Source organism: Phasianus colchicus, chromosome Z, assembly GCF_987193195.1.
Source record: "Phasianus colchicus chromosome Z, bPhaCol1.hap1.1, whole genome shotgun sequence".
NCBI lineage: Eukaryota > Metazoa > Chordata > Aves > Galliformes > Phasianidae > Phasianus > Phasianus colchicus.
The window spans coordinates 7245200-7258142 of record NC_143476.1 but is presented as its reverse complement, the minus strand read 5'-3'; the positions used below and the strand labels follow the sequence as shown (position 1 = coordinate 7258142).

Below are 12943 nucleotides of genomic sequence, written 5' to 3'. Positions count from 1 at the left end.
TTCACATTTCGTGCTGTTGCCAAAATAATGCAAATTATTGTGTGAATATTTCCAGATTTGCTGCCAAGATAAGCAGAGCTAGCAGATAAATACCTCTTTGGCATCTGAGTTGCCAAGAGACATTGCTGAGCTTTGAACGAGCGTCAGCCACTCAGTGAGGAACCACCCACAGCTCCAACATGGACCAGATTCTCTCAGCGGTACTCATGTCTGACTGCACAACTGAGGAGCCTCCAAATTTAAGGCGTCTGCAGCAACTACATTTGAGTGTCTAAATGTAAGTGTCTGAATCTAGAGCTGAGCTACACAGCTTCTGGTCTGAAAGACTGTTAAAATTAAAGCCTGCCACCAAGCACTATCTGCCAACATATTATGACACACTTTGTCATAGATGCTAGGGATGTGAGGAATTTAAGGGGGAAAAAGAGACGTGTAGATGTGTCCTAGTTTCATGAGAGACACATGCACTTAGACTGCTGAGGTAAACTTGTACAGTTCATAGCTCAACTAGTTTTTCAATTCTGAAGGCCACTCAGACTTTCAGACCCTTCAGTAAGGGTGATGGAGCACTGGAGCAGGTTGCCCAGAGAGGCTGTGGGTCTCCTTCTCTGGAGACATTACTCAAAACCTGCCTGGATGCGTTCCTGAGTGACCTAATCTAGGAGTTCTGCTAAGGCAGGGGATTGCACTCGATGAGCTTCCCAGGTTCCTTCAGCTATAAATAGGAAGACTGCTAAAAAAATACCCTTTTCACATCTCAGCCAGGATTCTCGCATTTATTTATTTTTAATAAATGATACAATCTTCTCTTTTCTCTTTCTTCTCTTCTCTTCTCTTCTCTTCTCTTCTCTTCTCTTCTCTTCTCTTCTCTTCTCTTCTCTTCTCTTCTCTTCTCTTCTCTTCTCTTCTCTTCTCTTCTCTTCTTTCTCCTCTCTTCTCCTCTCTTCTCTTTCTTTCTCCTCTCTTCTCCTCTCTTCTCCTTTTCCCTCCTTTCCTTTTTCCTTCCCTTTTCCTTCCCTTTCTCCTTCCATTTTCCCTTCCCTTTTTCTTCTACTCCTCTCATTTTAATTTTTTTTTCATTCCCTTTTTCCTTCCCTCTCTGTTTCCTCCTCATCCCCTCTCCTTTCCCTTTTCCCTCCTCTCCCTTCTCCTCCCCTTCTCTCTTTTCATTTTCTTTCCTCTCCTCTCCTCCCCTCCCCACTCCTCCCCTCCTCACTCCTCCCCACTCCTCCCCTCTCCTCCCCTCTCTTCTCCTCCCTTCTCTTCTCTTCTCCTCCCTTCTCTTCTCCTCCCTTCTCTTCTCTTCTCTTCTCTTCTCTTCTCTTCTCTTCTCTTCTCTTCTCTTCTCTTCTCTTCTCTTCTCTTCTCTTCTCTTCTCTTCGCTTCGCTTCGCTTCGCTTCGCTTCGCTTCGCTTCGCTTCGCTTCGCTTCGCTTCGCTTCTCTCTTCTCTCCTCCTTTCCCCTCCTTCCCTTTTTCCTTCCCTTTTTCCTCTCCTCTCCTCTCCTCTCCTCTCCTCTCCTCTCCTCTCCTCTCCTCTCCTCTCCTCTCCTCTCCTCTCCTCTCCTCTCCTCTCCTCTCCTCTCCTCTCCTCTCCTCTCCTCTCCTCATTTTAAATTTCTTTTTCATTCCCTTTTTCTTCCCTCCCCTTTCCTCTCATTCCTCCTCATTCCCTCTCCTTTCCCTTCTCCCTCCTCTCCTCTCCCTTCTACTCCCCTTCTCTCCTTCTTCTTTTCCTTTCTATCTTTTTTCTCTTCTCTCCTTTCGTTTTCTCTTTTTCCTTTTGTTTCCTTTTCTTTTTCTTCCTTTTTCTTCTACTGGCTCCACCGTTGAAGGCAGAACTCTCTTATTCTCTTCCACGTCTCACTAGAAAATGGAGAGTCTCAAGTTGTGACTGAGTAATTTCCACCTCACACAGACTTTGAGAGGAAAAAAGAAAAGCTGCCTCCTCCCTGGATCCCTCTGGCAGAGGCAAGCTACAGCTACAGCAAAGGCAGGAGTGCCAGTACCTGTCTGTGGGTCCAGGCGGCCGGGAGAAGTTGTTCATCACGGCCTCAGTGTGACAGCGGGTGAGGATGACCACCGCCTGGCACAGGAAGGGCACGAACGTGCTCTGCTGCGTAGATGACGCGCAGCTGCGCAGGATGTAGAGGATGGGTGGCACCTGGAAGAAGAAGGGGAGAAGGAAGGACTTGCTGCATCCTGGACTCTGCAGGGCCTGACCATGGACATTCAGCACGTGAGCAGTGCCTGCTCCCTTGACATGCTGCCAGCACCTAAGCCTAAATTTCAAACCAGCCCCCCTGTCCAAGCCCTGGCTCTGCGCTCAGGCTGTGCTGCTTTAGTACCAGAGGCAGACGGCACAGGGCATGGTGCAACAGCCAGAAACAAACCAAGACACGTGGAAGAAAGTCTCTTACGTTCCAACAGATGTCCTTCCCGTGCATCTGCAGAAAGGTGGTCACCCACTTCCCAGCAGCACGCACGCGCACTCCTGTGGCTTTCCGGATGGTCTCCTTGGTGGCCATCATGAAGTCGACGGTGCGTTCGACGGGGAAGTTTCTGCACACGATCTGCAGAGAGATGAGAAGCAGGAGAGATCCCATCACTGCTCTGCGCAGCTCTTCAGAGCACAAAGCAGGCTGGAGGGCATTCTTAGCTCAGTGGCTTGCCGGCCATTCACAACGCTCCTGCTGTCCGTACCCTGCTATTTACACGGAAGGCGGCTGAGCCTTCGCTCAGCTTCTGCACCCATGGTGTCTGCTGACATGCAAAGCCTACCTCCCAGCAGCCACAGTCACACATGCACGCAAGTGCACACACACACACACACACACACACACATCATGGAGTCAGCCCCTTGCACTGCGTGCCTGAAGGCCAGCCATAGCTCAGAGCCTCCTGCTGCTTGCTGAGAACAGCGGTCTCAGGGTGACAGCTCATTTTGGAAACGGTGTGAAAGGCTGGGAGCAGCACAGAGTCGTGCAGAAGCCTCCGCACAGAGATCCCACCACCCCTTTCTGGGTCCACTTACCATGGCCATTTTGGACGTGGTCTGGAGCTGAGAGACACTGCTGCAGGCATGCAGTCCCTCAGACAGGCTCCCGATGTCTCCTGGCTCCCTGTTGGCTGCTTTGGCTGGAAAGAGCCCAGGGAGAAAAGGGAAGTCATGCTTCTGGAAATGGAACCGCTCTCCACGGGGGAGAGACAGAGGACAGGGTGGGGACGAGAAGAGAGCTGTGCACGGTGCCTCTCCCTCCTGTAAACAGGGCCCAGCCCGTGGGGCTCTGGCAGTGCTACGGAGGAGGGCAGAGGGCTGGTGCAACCTGCTCTGCTCACCTTGGATTCGGAGAAGGGAGCTCAGACAGGAGGCAGCCAACTGGCGGGATGCGGGCATGGGGTCGCACGTCAGAGGCGCCAGCAATCCCACCAGGGAGCCAAAGTGCTCGCAGGCATCTGCTCTCTGCAGGGGTGAGAGGCAGGAAGAAAGCTGTAGGCAGCCCCGGCTCTCCCTGGCTTCTCCGCCTGTGCCTTCCTCACGCCGTGGCACAGCATGCACAGCTGGGCGGAGCTCGCCTTCCAGCTCAGGGGCTCTGGGGAGGGAGCAGGGGGCATGCGGTGGGGCTCTTTACTCACTCGAAGCTCTTCACAAACAGCCAGCAGCTGGGAGCAGGTCTGCAGGGCCCTCTTGCGCTCCCACACGTTCTCTGAAACCATGCATTTCTGCAGGACCTGGGGTAGAGCATCTGTCTCACTGAGGAGTCTTTGCTTTCCCTCCTGCCGCCCCTCTCCCTGTCCCTCCTTCCCCAGCACTTTCCCCCAAGGCTGCCCTGTGGCTCCACGTGGCCTCCAGCCTCACTGAGCACCGGCACTGCTGCCCCCGCTCTCTGCAGTCATCCTGCCTGCCAACCCGGGAGCTTTTCCTCGGCTGTGGCCTGCCAGGGGCTGGCTCCTGCCTTTCCCTGCAGGGCCCATCGCTCTGCCCATTTCTGAGCTCGCAGTGAGCTGGCACGTCAGCAGGAGATTGCTCCCCTCTGATCACCCTCTCAGTCCCCAGATCTGCCCCCACTGCCGACAGGCACCATGCTTTCTCCCTTGCCCCACACATACTCACATGCACTATGTTCTGAAAGAAGCCGCCGCTGGGCTCTGTCTGGAGCAGAACCGCCATGAGCCGGCCCAGAGCTTTCAGGGACGTTTGCTGAAGCTGAAAGCAGAAGAGGGCAGTGAGGTTTAGCATCACGGCTGCTGCCAGAGCATAGGCTGTGTGTGCTGAGGTCGGGTTTGACCGAGAGGTGGCCGGGAAAGTTACGGCAGGTTACCTGCAGGTACTGCGCTGCGTGCTGTGACTTCCTGATCTTCAGCATCATCTCTGCTGAAGGGTGCGTCACGATGTTCTTGCAGCACAGGACCAACATCTCCCGCATGTCCTTGCTTTCAAAACAGGGCTTCAGCTTGCTGACAGGAGGAAGAAAGAAAGAGAAATCAGAAAGGGCCTTCAGCAGTGCTCCCCAGCCTGGTTCAGACAGCATCTGACTTTCTCCTAATCGACAGCTACCAAGCCAATACCCCCAGCTCCTGCTGCTGAGCACTGTCTTCAGTTCCAGCAGCGCCCACCTCCTCCTCGGCAGCACTGAACCACCTCCCGCTCTGAAGGGAAGGAGACCCCAACTCTCTCTTCTCTTCCCTGCCAGGGGACAGGAGCACCAGGGCCTTTCTTCCTGCCCAGAACCTCAGTTTTCCTGGGCACAACAGCCCAGTCTTCACTCCTATAGATGTGGCTCCTCTTCTCCTACCCCCTCCAGGCCTTCAGGAGCTACCCAAAATGGGGACCACCATCATGCTTTGCAACCTCAGACCTTACCTCAGCTGCTCCAGGGCCAGAACCACCTTGAGGGGCACTGGGGAGACAGGGATGCCCGAATAATATTTCTTCAGCAGGTCCTGCAAGTCCCAGAGAGACACTGTCAAGGTGGGCAGGGGGCACATGAGAGCTGTTCTACCCAGCCCTGAGACAGGCACAACTGTTACACACCAGCCCCATCACTCCCATGTTTCCCATGGAAGCACTGCAGGATGCAGCAGCTCGACAGCTGGTGCACCTAGCCCGCTGCCCAGCAGCTGCATCCAGCACCCAAGGTCCCCACCAGCTGGAGACGTGTGGCTGATGGAGTCCTGTGTGCCCCCAGGGAAGTGGGCCGCGAGGCACAGCCCAGAACTCTGCAGGCAGCCCTGCCTCTAGGCACTCACCATCAGGATCTCCAGAAGCTTTCCCTTCAAGGAGGGATTAAAGCATGCAGAATCACCCACGACTGCTTGGAAGGCAGAGCTGAAGTCGGTGATGCTCTGCACTAGCGCGAGGTTGTTCTGCAGGTCCTGAGGCCCAAGAGAGAAGAACATTCTTTGAATTGCGGGATGGGACAAGGGCTGCAAGGGGGACACGTGGGGACAACGCTAAGGGAAGGGCTTGGGTCTTCATCTGGGCACAAACCATTCCCCGAGGGACCTTTGGAAAGGGAAGGCCCCTCTCAGCATCCCCCCCTGTGGAGGGGCTGCAGCTGGGCGCTCAGACACCCTGGCACGCTTTGAGCTCTCACCCGGCAGCTGCAGCTGTAGAGCATCAGGATGTTGCCCACGATGTCTCCCTCCAGGTGGGCGAGCAGCTGTTCCTTGGAGGCACGCAGTGCCAAGCTGCCGTGGGCGAGCACGAGAGCGCTGCGTGTGGCCTGAGCTCTCGTGCTGTCCAGCTCCATCTGTGTGGGAAGAAATGCCTTGAGACACTCGCTCAACGGCCCCCAGTGCCCCGCGATGCACCTGGGCTCCAGGGCAGAAAATAAGGCAGAAGAATGCCAAGATGGAAACCCGTAACGCTTTACCTTCTTGCGCCTGGAAATCCTCGCGTTGCGGCCTTTGCACAGCCTGGACGCAAACGTGGTGAGCGTGGCCAGGACTGCTTGGAAGTTACTCTCAGCCGCGTGGCTGAGAAGAGAGACCATTCCCTGCACCAAGGAACAAGGGGCAGTTGGCACAGGCCTGAATCTACAGATCCTCTCCTGAGGAAAAGGGCAGCAGGGAGGAGATGGAAAGGCGCGGAGCAGGGCCAGGAGAAGCCCTCTGCCCCAGGGACGGAGCGGGGATGCTCGCAGGAGCTGGAGGAGAGCAGGGCTCACCTGGGCCTCACATGGGTCCTCCGCGTTTGCTTCCTCCAGGTGCTGCAGCAGCTTCTCCTGGACGTGGAGGACTCCCTTACAGGCTCCCAGCACTGTGCCCAGAGCCTTGTACAGGAAAGACTGCAGGGGAAGGGAAGGAAGAAGCTGAGATGTGGCAGCAGCTTAACCTGTTGGGGAAGGGCCAGGTGGAAGGAGCCACGCTCCCCGGGAGTCGCTGAGAGCAGCTGCAGGGCTGAGCTTTATCCATCCCTGGGCAGCTTGCAGGGAAAGGCCCTCTGGGGGCACAGGCTGGGGAAGCAGCATGAGCGGGACGAGTGGGCAGAGCACCAGCCGCAGCCCCAGCCCCAGTTGGACACCTGCAGCTGCACCGCTGGGTGGAGCCGGGGGGAACTCACCTTTTCTGCAGAGCTGCTGGCAGAGCTGCTCAGCCACCGGCTCAGCTCACAGCTCAGGGCCTCGATCCAGGCCTCATCCCGTATGGTGTCCATTGACGCCCCGAGGAACTGTTGGAGAACAGGAGAAGACGATGTTCCCTTGCCCTTTGCCTCTTCCCTCACTCCCACTTGCTGCAGCCCTCTGGGGAGAGGTGTCTGGAAGAACAGTTCCTCTCCCAGCTCCCCCAGCATTCCCTCCATTAAAGCCTCCTGCCGCTCTTCTCCTAAGACCCCCCTTGGGCTTGGGACAGAGCGGAAGAGGCAGCGCCTCAAAGGCTCCTCAGCAGCACTGGAGAGGCTGTTCCTGTCCCGTGGTGGCTCATATGGGAGCGGGGCTACTTGGGGCAGGCAAGCACTTCTCTGCACCCAGCAGTGCTGTACCTTCAGCAGACGGCGCTCCCACCCTGCAGTGTCCAGGAAGCTCTCATCTTTCCCTGCACAGCAACAGGAAGAAAAAGACCCTTACTTGGGATCAAGGCACAGAAGAAGAGCTGCTGCAAACCTGGCTTGGCCTGGGCACTTGACACTGCCAAGCTGGGACCCGCACCCCCTCCACAAACTGACTTGTCCCTCCCCACAAACACTGTCCCCGCAGGAACACAGAACTAACTGAGGGGACGTGAAGGGCCCATCCGTGTCCTGGAAGGGGCAGATCCCCGCGGGGAAAGATCCCCGGGCCTCAGCGCTGTCTCCCTGGAATGGGAACAGCAGCAGAGCAAGCACTGGGCTGCAGGCAATGCTTCCCCTCTGCCACCCTGCAGAGAGAGCTGCATTTTCACTCCCGCCCTTCCCTGCCTCCGCCTCTCCCTCCCCACCAGCACTTTACCTTGGAGACACTGCAGCAGCAGGGGGATCTCAGCGGCCCACATGGCCCCCACAGCTCTGTGGAACCTGCTGTGGAGGTTTTGCATCAGCTGTAAGGCAGCGGCCTGGAGTTCGCTGCCTGCAACAGGGCTCCCTGCCACCACCTGAGCGAGAGCAAGGAGAAGCAGGGTCACTTCTGCAGCAAGAGCAGCGGCTTCCCCCCAGGATGGAAGCAGCCAACAGCTCTGCCCGTGGCCGTGCTGCTTCCTCCCGGGGGCTGGTGGCACTGGGCTCTGGAGCATCTACTCACCAGCAGGCGTGCCAGCAGTGTCTGGGGAGTCAGTCGTGGGCCTGTGAGGAGAAAAAAGTGCTGAGTCAGACTCCAAGACGCTCCGTGCCCAGCCACGCGCAGCTCCGCTGTCCCTTCTGGGTGGTAGCACAGGTCAGCAGAGCTCACTGGCGGAGCTTCTGCTCCTACCTTGAAACATGGAGCTGAGGAAATGGGGATCCAGCTCCTCTACTCGCCGTCCTGTCAGATCCTCTCTCTCGGCCAGGGCTCGGACACAGCGCGAGACCGGGATCAGCATGCCGGTGTGCTGGGCTGGCACCACGAACAGCAGCAGCCGTGGCCACAGGAGCTGTCGGGAACGAGGCAGTTGAGCGTGTCAGCATTCCTGCCTCCGCTCAGAGACGAAGAGGACTCTGCGAATTTCCCTGAGTCTTGCGTGCTTCAGAGCACGCTGGAGGAGAGACCTGGGGTGGTGGGATGAGGAACAGGTGGTGCGAAGGCAAGGAGCAGCAGCAGGGCAGATGTGACTTACTTTGGACATCCCTGTCGCAGAGACGTCCAGAGACCCCAGGATGTCCATGCACAGCTCCTGCAGAGCTCCTTCTTCCTGGGCTTCCCGGGCAGAAAGGTCTCCAGCTGCCTGCACAACAACGGTGTTGAAACCCGGTTACCTCAGTTCTCAGGAGCCTCTCAGGAGGCTCAGGTGCGGCCCCAGCGGTGCTTCTGTGCCACCCTCTGAGCAGCACAGGTCTTCCCAGAGAAGATGCTGCCCACTGTCCTTACCCTTCTTCCAGCGGTGCGGCTGAACTCAGTGAAGATGTGCCCCACCACATCCCAGGCTGAGCAGCTCCGGGTGTTCGAACTGAGCAGGTCCTTGATGAAGTGCAGAACTGCCGTCCTCACCTGCCAGGGGTCAATTGTGGGCGTGATTTTTCAGGTCAGAAGGCAAAGGGAAGCCACCTGCTCATCGGGGCAGCCCTTTGGGCACGAGCAGAGACAACAGGAGCAGAGGAGGAGCCTTGGCTCCTGAGGTGAGGGCCAGGCCGTAGCACCAGGCTGTGCACTTTCCAAGCACAGCACAGGGACCTGCCCGCTCCACTCTGCCTGCTCTCCCACAGGAGCCATCATGACCGTGTGGTCAATGCCCCAGCACCTCTCTAGTCACCCCAGCCCTGCCCGTGTTGGCAGCAGCATCACCACCCCAAAAGAGCTTTCTTTTCCCAAAGCAGCTCACCCGGATCCTGAGGTCGCTGCACAGACACTGCACAGCCTCAACCACCTGGGGCAGCTTCTCCATCATCACGGGCTCTGCAAGAGATGCACAGAAGCATGAGCGGAGCCACAACCCCGATGGCAGAGGGGATCCCTGGAAGTCCCAGCCTGTGGTACTGACCATCAGAGCGAGCCAGAGCACCGAGCAGACCCAGTGCTGCCACGCGTCCAGCCTCCCAGTCCTCGCCCAGCTGTGACTGCAGAAACAGGACCATTTCCTCTGGGCAGATCCGGGCTGCAGGGAGGAAATCCCACGCTATGTTAGCAAGAAACTCACGCCCATTCCTGAGGTTTGTGAGAGAGGCGCTTTTGGCCAGGGCACTGCAAGCATTGCCAAAGCTCCTCTCCTTACCCTGCAGCATGATGCAGTGGGTCAGCTCCACTCGATCAGCCTCGCTGTGCTGCTTGGTGTTGTCATAGAGCTGTGGGAACAAAGTCCATATGAGAAAATCACATCAGCACTTAGGATGGAAAAGACACTGTGCTGCTGCTCTCGTCTCCCTGGGCACTCTCAGGAAGAGGACAGGCAGACCAAACTCAGCCTGCCCCACAGCATCCCCGGGGGGACAGGCACGGCTCTGGAACAGCCATGAGCATGCAGGAGCCAAGGCTCAGCTGCATTAGTCAGGGGCTCAGACCTTTGCAGTCCTCCTGAGACTTAGGCAAGAGGGAAACTGCTGTGGGCACAGGGATAGGCTCCCCTTACCTGGTAGAACACGGCACTCGTGACGTCCAGAAACTTGTCCTTCTGGATGACAGACTCAATGCCCTCTAAGGCCTCCAGGAAGACAGTGAGGCTCTGCAAGAGACCAGGAGAGGAAGAAAGGGATGAAGACACATCTAGACACTTGGGAGTGGAAAAACTCTTTCCCAATTGTTTCTCTGCAGGGAGAAACTCCTGCACAGGCTTTTTATCCCCCACCTCCCAGCAGCATCGAGAGTCTCTCTGCTCTCAAACAAGCTGTGTTTGGGCATCATTTGCAGGCATTTCCCACCCAGCAGCCCTCTTCTCCCCCATCAGATGCAACTGGATGTGGTCCCCCCAGTTGCTAGCACAGAGCTCCTCAGGCTCTCAGGCACCCATTCCTCCTTTCTCCAAGGGCTCCCCACCTCCTCCCTGCACCCCCCGACCCCTCGTGGCACTTGCACTGGCCCCACGTCCACCCTGAGCCCTGCACAGCGTCTCACCTTGGCCACCCTGCAGGTGTCTTGGATCTCCTGACACGGGTGCACAAGCCAGAGGAGCTGCTCCCAGACGTGCTCTTGGTGCAGCTCCTCTTGCAGGAGAACATCCAGCATGGCAGCCACGGCCCCGAGGACGGCCTGTTTGTCCTGGAGAGGGATGTCAGAGGCCCGGCATCAAAGACCGAAGGTCTGCCCTTCCTACAGAGAAGGCTTTCTCTTTCCCTTCCCCTTCCCCAACCCCCACGCCCAGCAGGAGATGGGCTCGCTCTGGAGGGCAGGCAGGTTTTCCCCAGACCCTCATCCCCAGCTTTTCCTGCCACATGCTGTGACATGCAGCTGCTCCCTGCCACAGAGCCACTTTGGGGCCCTTTGCAGAGCCAGCCCACTCCCTCCCATCACTGCTCAGCTGCCAGCCCACTGGGCACAGACAGAGCTGCCACATGGGTGCCCCCGCTGCCACCCTGGGCTGGGAGCGCAGCAAGGCTCACCTCCTCCTCCTGGCAGTCCTGCCAGTTCCTCAGCACAGAGAAGAGCAGCTCCTGAAGGTTCTCATAGATCCGCTCTTTCTCCATGGCAGGCCAGGGGCATTGGGATCCAGAGGACAAGTGAGTCTTCACTCCGTCCAGCCACTGTTTCACAACTGAAAAAACAAAATTAAAGAAACACATATGAATAGTAATTGTTATTTTCTGTGTTTAAAGAGAGTGAGAGAAAAGGCAGCCTGTGAGAGCCTGCAGCAGGGCGAGGTGCAAGGGCTGTCCCGAGGCCCCCTGCTCTGGAGCCAGCACTCACCAGCACAAGCAAGGCGCAGGGTCCGGCCGCTCCTCACCTGGCCCACCACACTGCGCAGGCCAGCCAGCATCAGCCACGTGAAGGGGATGCACTGTGGAGCTGCAGAGAGGAAGGAGAGGTCCACAGTCAGAGCCCTGGCAGCAACAGAGGAGGGGGCGAAGCCCTGCATCCCCCAGAGAGGAAAGACCCCTTTCCCCAGTTGTCATAGGTGTAGGGTGGCTGAGAGCACTCTACCGTAGATGCCGAACAGTTTGCTGAGGGTGATGAGCACGAAATCCTTGGGTCTCTCCCCGATGGCCTTCAGCTGGCCCTGGAGCTCAGCCATCACCAAGCTGAAATGCATCCGGGCCAGAGCCACCAGGACGTTGCTGGCAGCCATCCTCACGTTGTCCCTGACACCCTGAAAAGGAGTCACTGGTGACACACCGTCCAGGAGACTGCCTGAGACCCTGGGAAGGGCTGAGCCACCGTCGCCCACCAGCACAACACCAGCACGGGCAGCGGCTCCCTTTGCCTTTGGCTGTAACCCCTCACCTGGGCTGCCGTCAGGTCCCGGGACACCTCTGCCAGCAGCCGGTTCACCACTCCGCACGGCGGGCGGCTGTCGTCTTCCCACAGGGCGCCCTCCAGCTCGCGGTACACCTGTGCTCGATCACCCTGGGGACAGGGACCAGTCATGCTTTGCTTTGCCCTTGCTCTCGGGGAGCCGCCCACTGCCACCCATCACCGTGCCGGTGTGGTGCCGCGGCCCGGCACCCACAGGACCACGGCACTGCGCCACGGCAAGGATTCACGGCCGGACGTCCCCAGCTCACCTCCCGGTCTTGCAGGCGCTGTTGCAGCACAGTCACAGCGGAGACAGGGACAGGGCTCGGCACCCTGCTTCTCTCCCTGCGACGCGTACGTCTGGGCACGCAGCCCACACAGGCAAAGAGACCTGGAAGCAAAGAGCGGAGCAGCTGCCGCCGGTGTCGCTCGGAGCCAGGGCCGAGCATCCGGCCGGCTCTGGGAGGAACGCTCCTCCAGCCCCACGGTTGGCGGGGACGGGGGAGGGAGCTTTCCCCTTGCTGGGGTGCCGGGGAAACCACGGCGGGCAGCTGCGCTCAGCAGAGCGAGGACGGTGCTGCCGGCGCGGCCTGAACTGACTCTGGAGGCACACGTGCGCTCGGGCGGCGTCACGGCGTGCGGAGAGGTGGAGGGACTCACCTCGAAGGGCTCTCAGCCGCTCCATGACAGCAGGAAATCTCCAGGTAGACGCAACGCTCTCTCTGGTTCCGCTTCCTGCGGGTCCCACAAGCGGACTGAGCCACCGCTCCCACCGCTGCCACGAGGGCGCACGAGGTACCACTGTGACATCACAGCGCAGTGTCACCTCACAGGGAATGGCTGGGGACCAGGCAGCACGCAGGGCAGCCCTGCAGGCCCCCAAACGCAGCATGTTCTGTGATGCACTCGGCTCTGGGGTTCCGGTTCCATGCGGAATTCGTTTCATGGAGTTGTAATAAAGACATTTTACTGGCTTAATAAATAGGACCTGAACTGGTAAAGTACTTCACGATGGCTTAATTTTAAGATTTAGGTCTCAGAAGGAGCCCTTGGTTACCAAACACCAGCAGTTTAGCAATACTGGTGTACCAGCACATTAGCACTATCCTAATGGATACCACAGTTACTGTAGAAATTCCCTGTCTCGCTGTAGAAACTAAAACATACTCCTGGATGATTACAATAATTTTCTGTCCATTCTGATGCTCTGAAACAATAAATGTGCATAGCTCAATTACATTTGATGCATAGAATGTCAGCAATCAACATAGTTTAATAACTTTTCTAAGAGTGAAGGGATTTTCACTATTTTTGAAAAGAATCCATAATTGCACACTCACTCATGCAAAATGAGTTCATCTTGTTAGAGAGTGGTTCTTACTGGAATGAAATGCGCCGTGCTAAGTAAACAGCTACAGTCAGATTGGCACAAAACCCAAACACATTCCAAGGA

General features: G+C 57.5%; 1 protein-coding gene across 1 annotated transcript; it reads right to left on the bottom strand.

Moving 5' to 3' along the window:
- Positions 1-1610: 1610 nt before the first annotated feature.
- On the bottom strand, positions 1611-11622 carry LOC149912365 (maestro heat-like repeat-containing protein family member 2B). The gene is made up of 27 exons (XM_090130787.1): positions 11506-11622; positions 11179-11344; positions 10945-11043; positions 10641-10792; positions 9674-9766; positions 9089-9320; positions 8930-9003; positions 8479-8598; positions 8228-8335; positions 7885-8044; positions 7717-7757; positions 7429-7570; positions 6984-7036; positions 6564-6671; positions 6169-6288; positions 5875-5997; positions 5596-5751; positions 5249-5374; positions 4863-4867; positions 4321-4456; positions 4113-4205; positions 3635-3730; positions 3338-3461; positions 3033-3136; positions 2419-2571; positions 2008-2162; positions 1611-1864 (listed from the first exon to the last, which is right to left on the bottom strand). Exons 1-27 carry the CDS (start codon positions 11620-11622, stop codon positions 1813-1815), a joined length of 3108 nt encoding a protein of 1035 aa, XP_089986913.1. The 3' UTR covers positions 1611-1812.
- Positions 11623-12943: the final 1321 nt, after the last annotated feature.

What these genes read in the sequence shown, in the direction of transcription:
- LOC149912365 (XM_090130787.1), bottom strand. Translation starts at nt 11,622, where the DNA reads ATGACTGGTCCCTGTCCCCAGGGTGATCGAGCACAGGTGTACCGCGAG. An exon ending in CACTGCTGGCACGCCTGCTG is followed by an intron (nt 7,571 to 7,716) that starts GTGAGTAGATGC and finishes GCTCTCGCTCAG; the next exon opens with GTGGTGGCAGGGAGCCCTGT. An exon ending in CCACGTCCAAAATGGCCATG is followed by an intron (nt 2,572 to 3,032) that starts GTAAGTGGACCC and finishes ATCTCTCTGCAG; the next exon opens with ATCGTGTGCAGAAACTTCCC.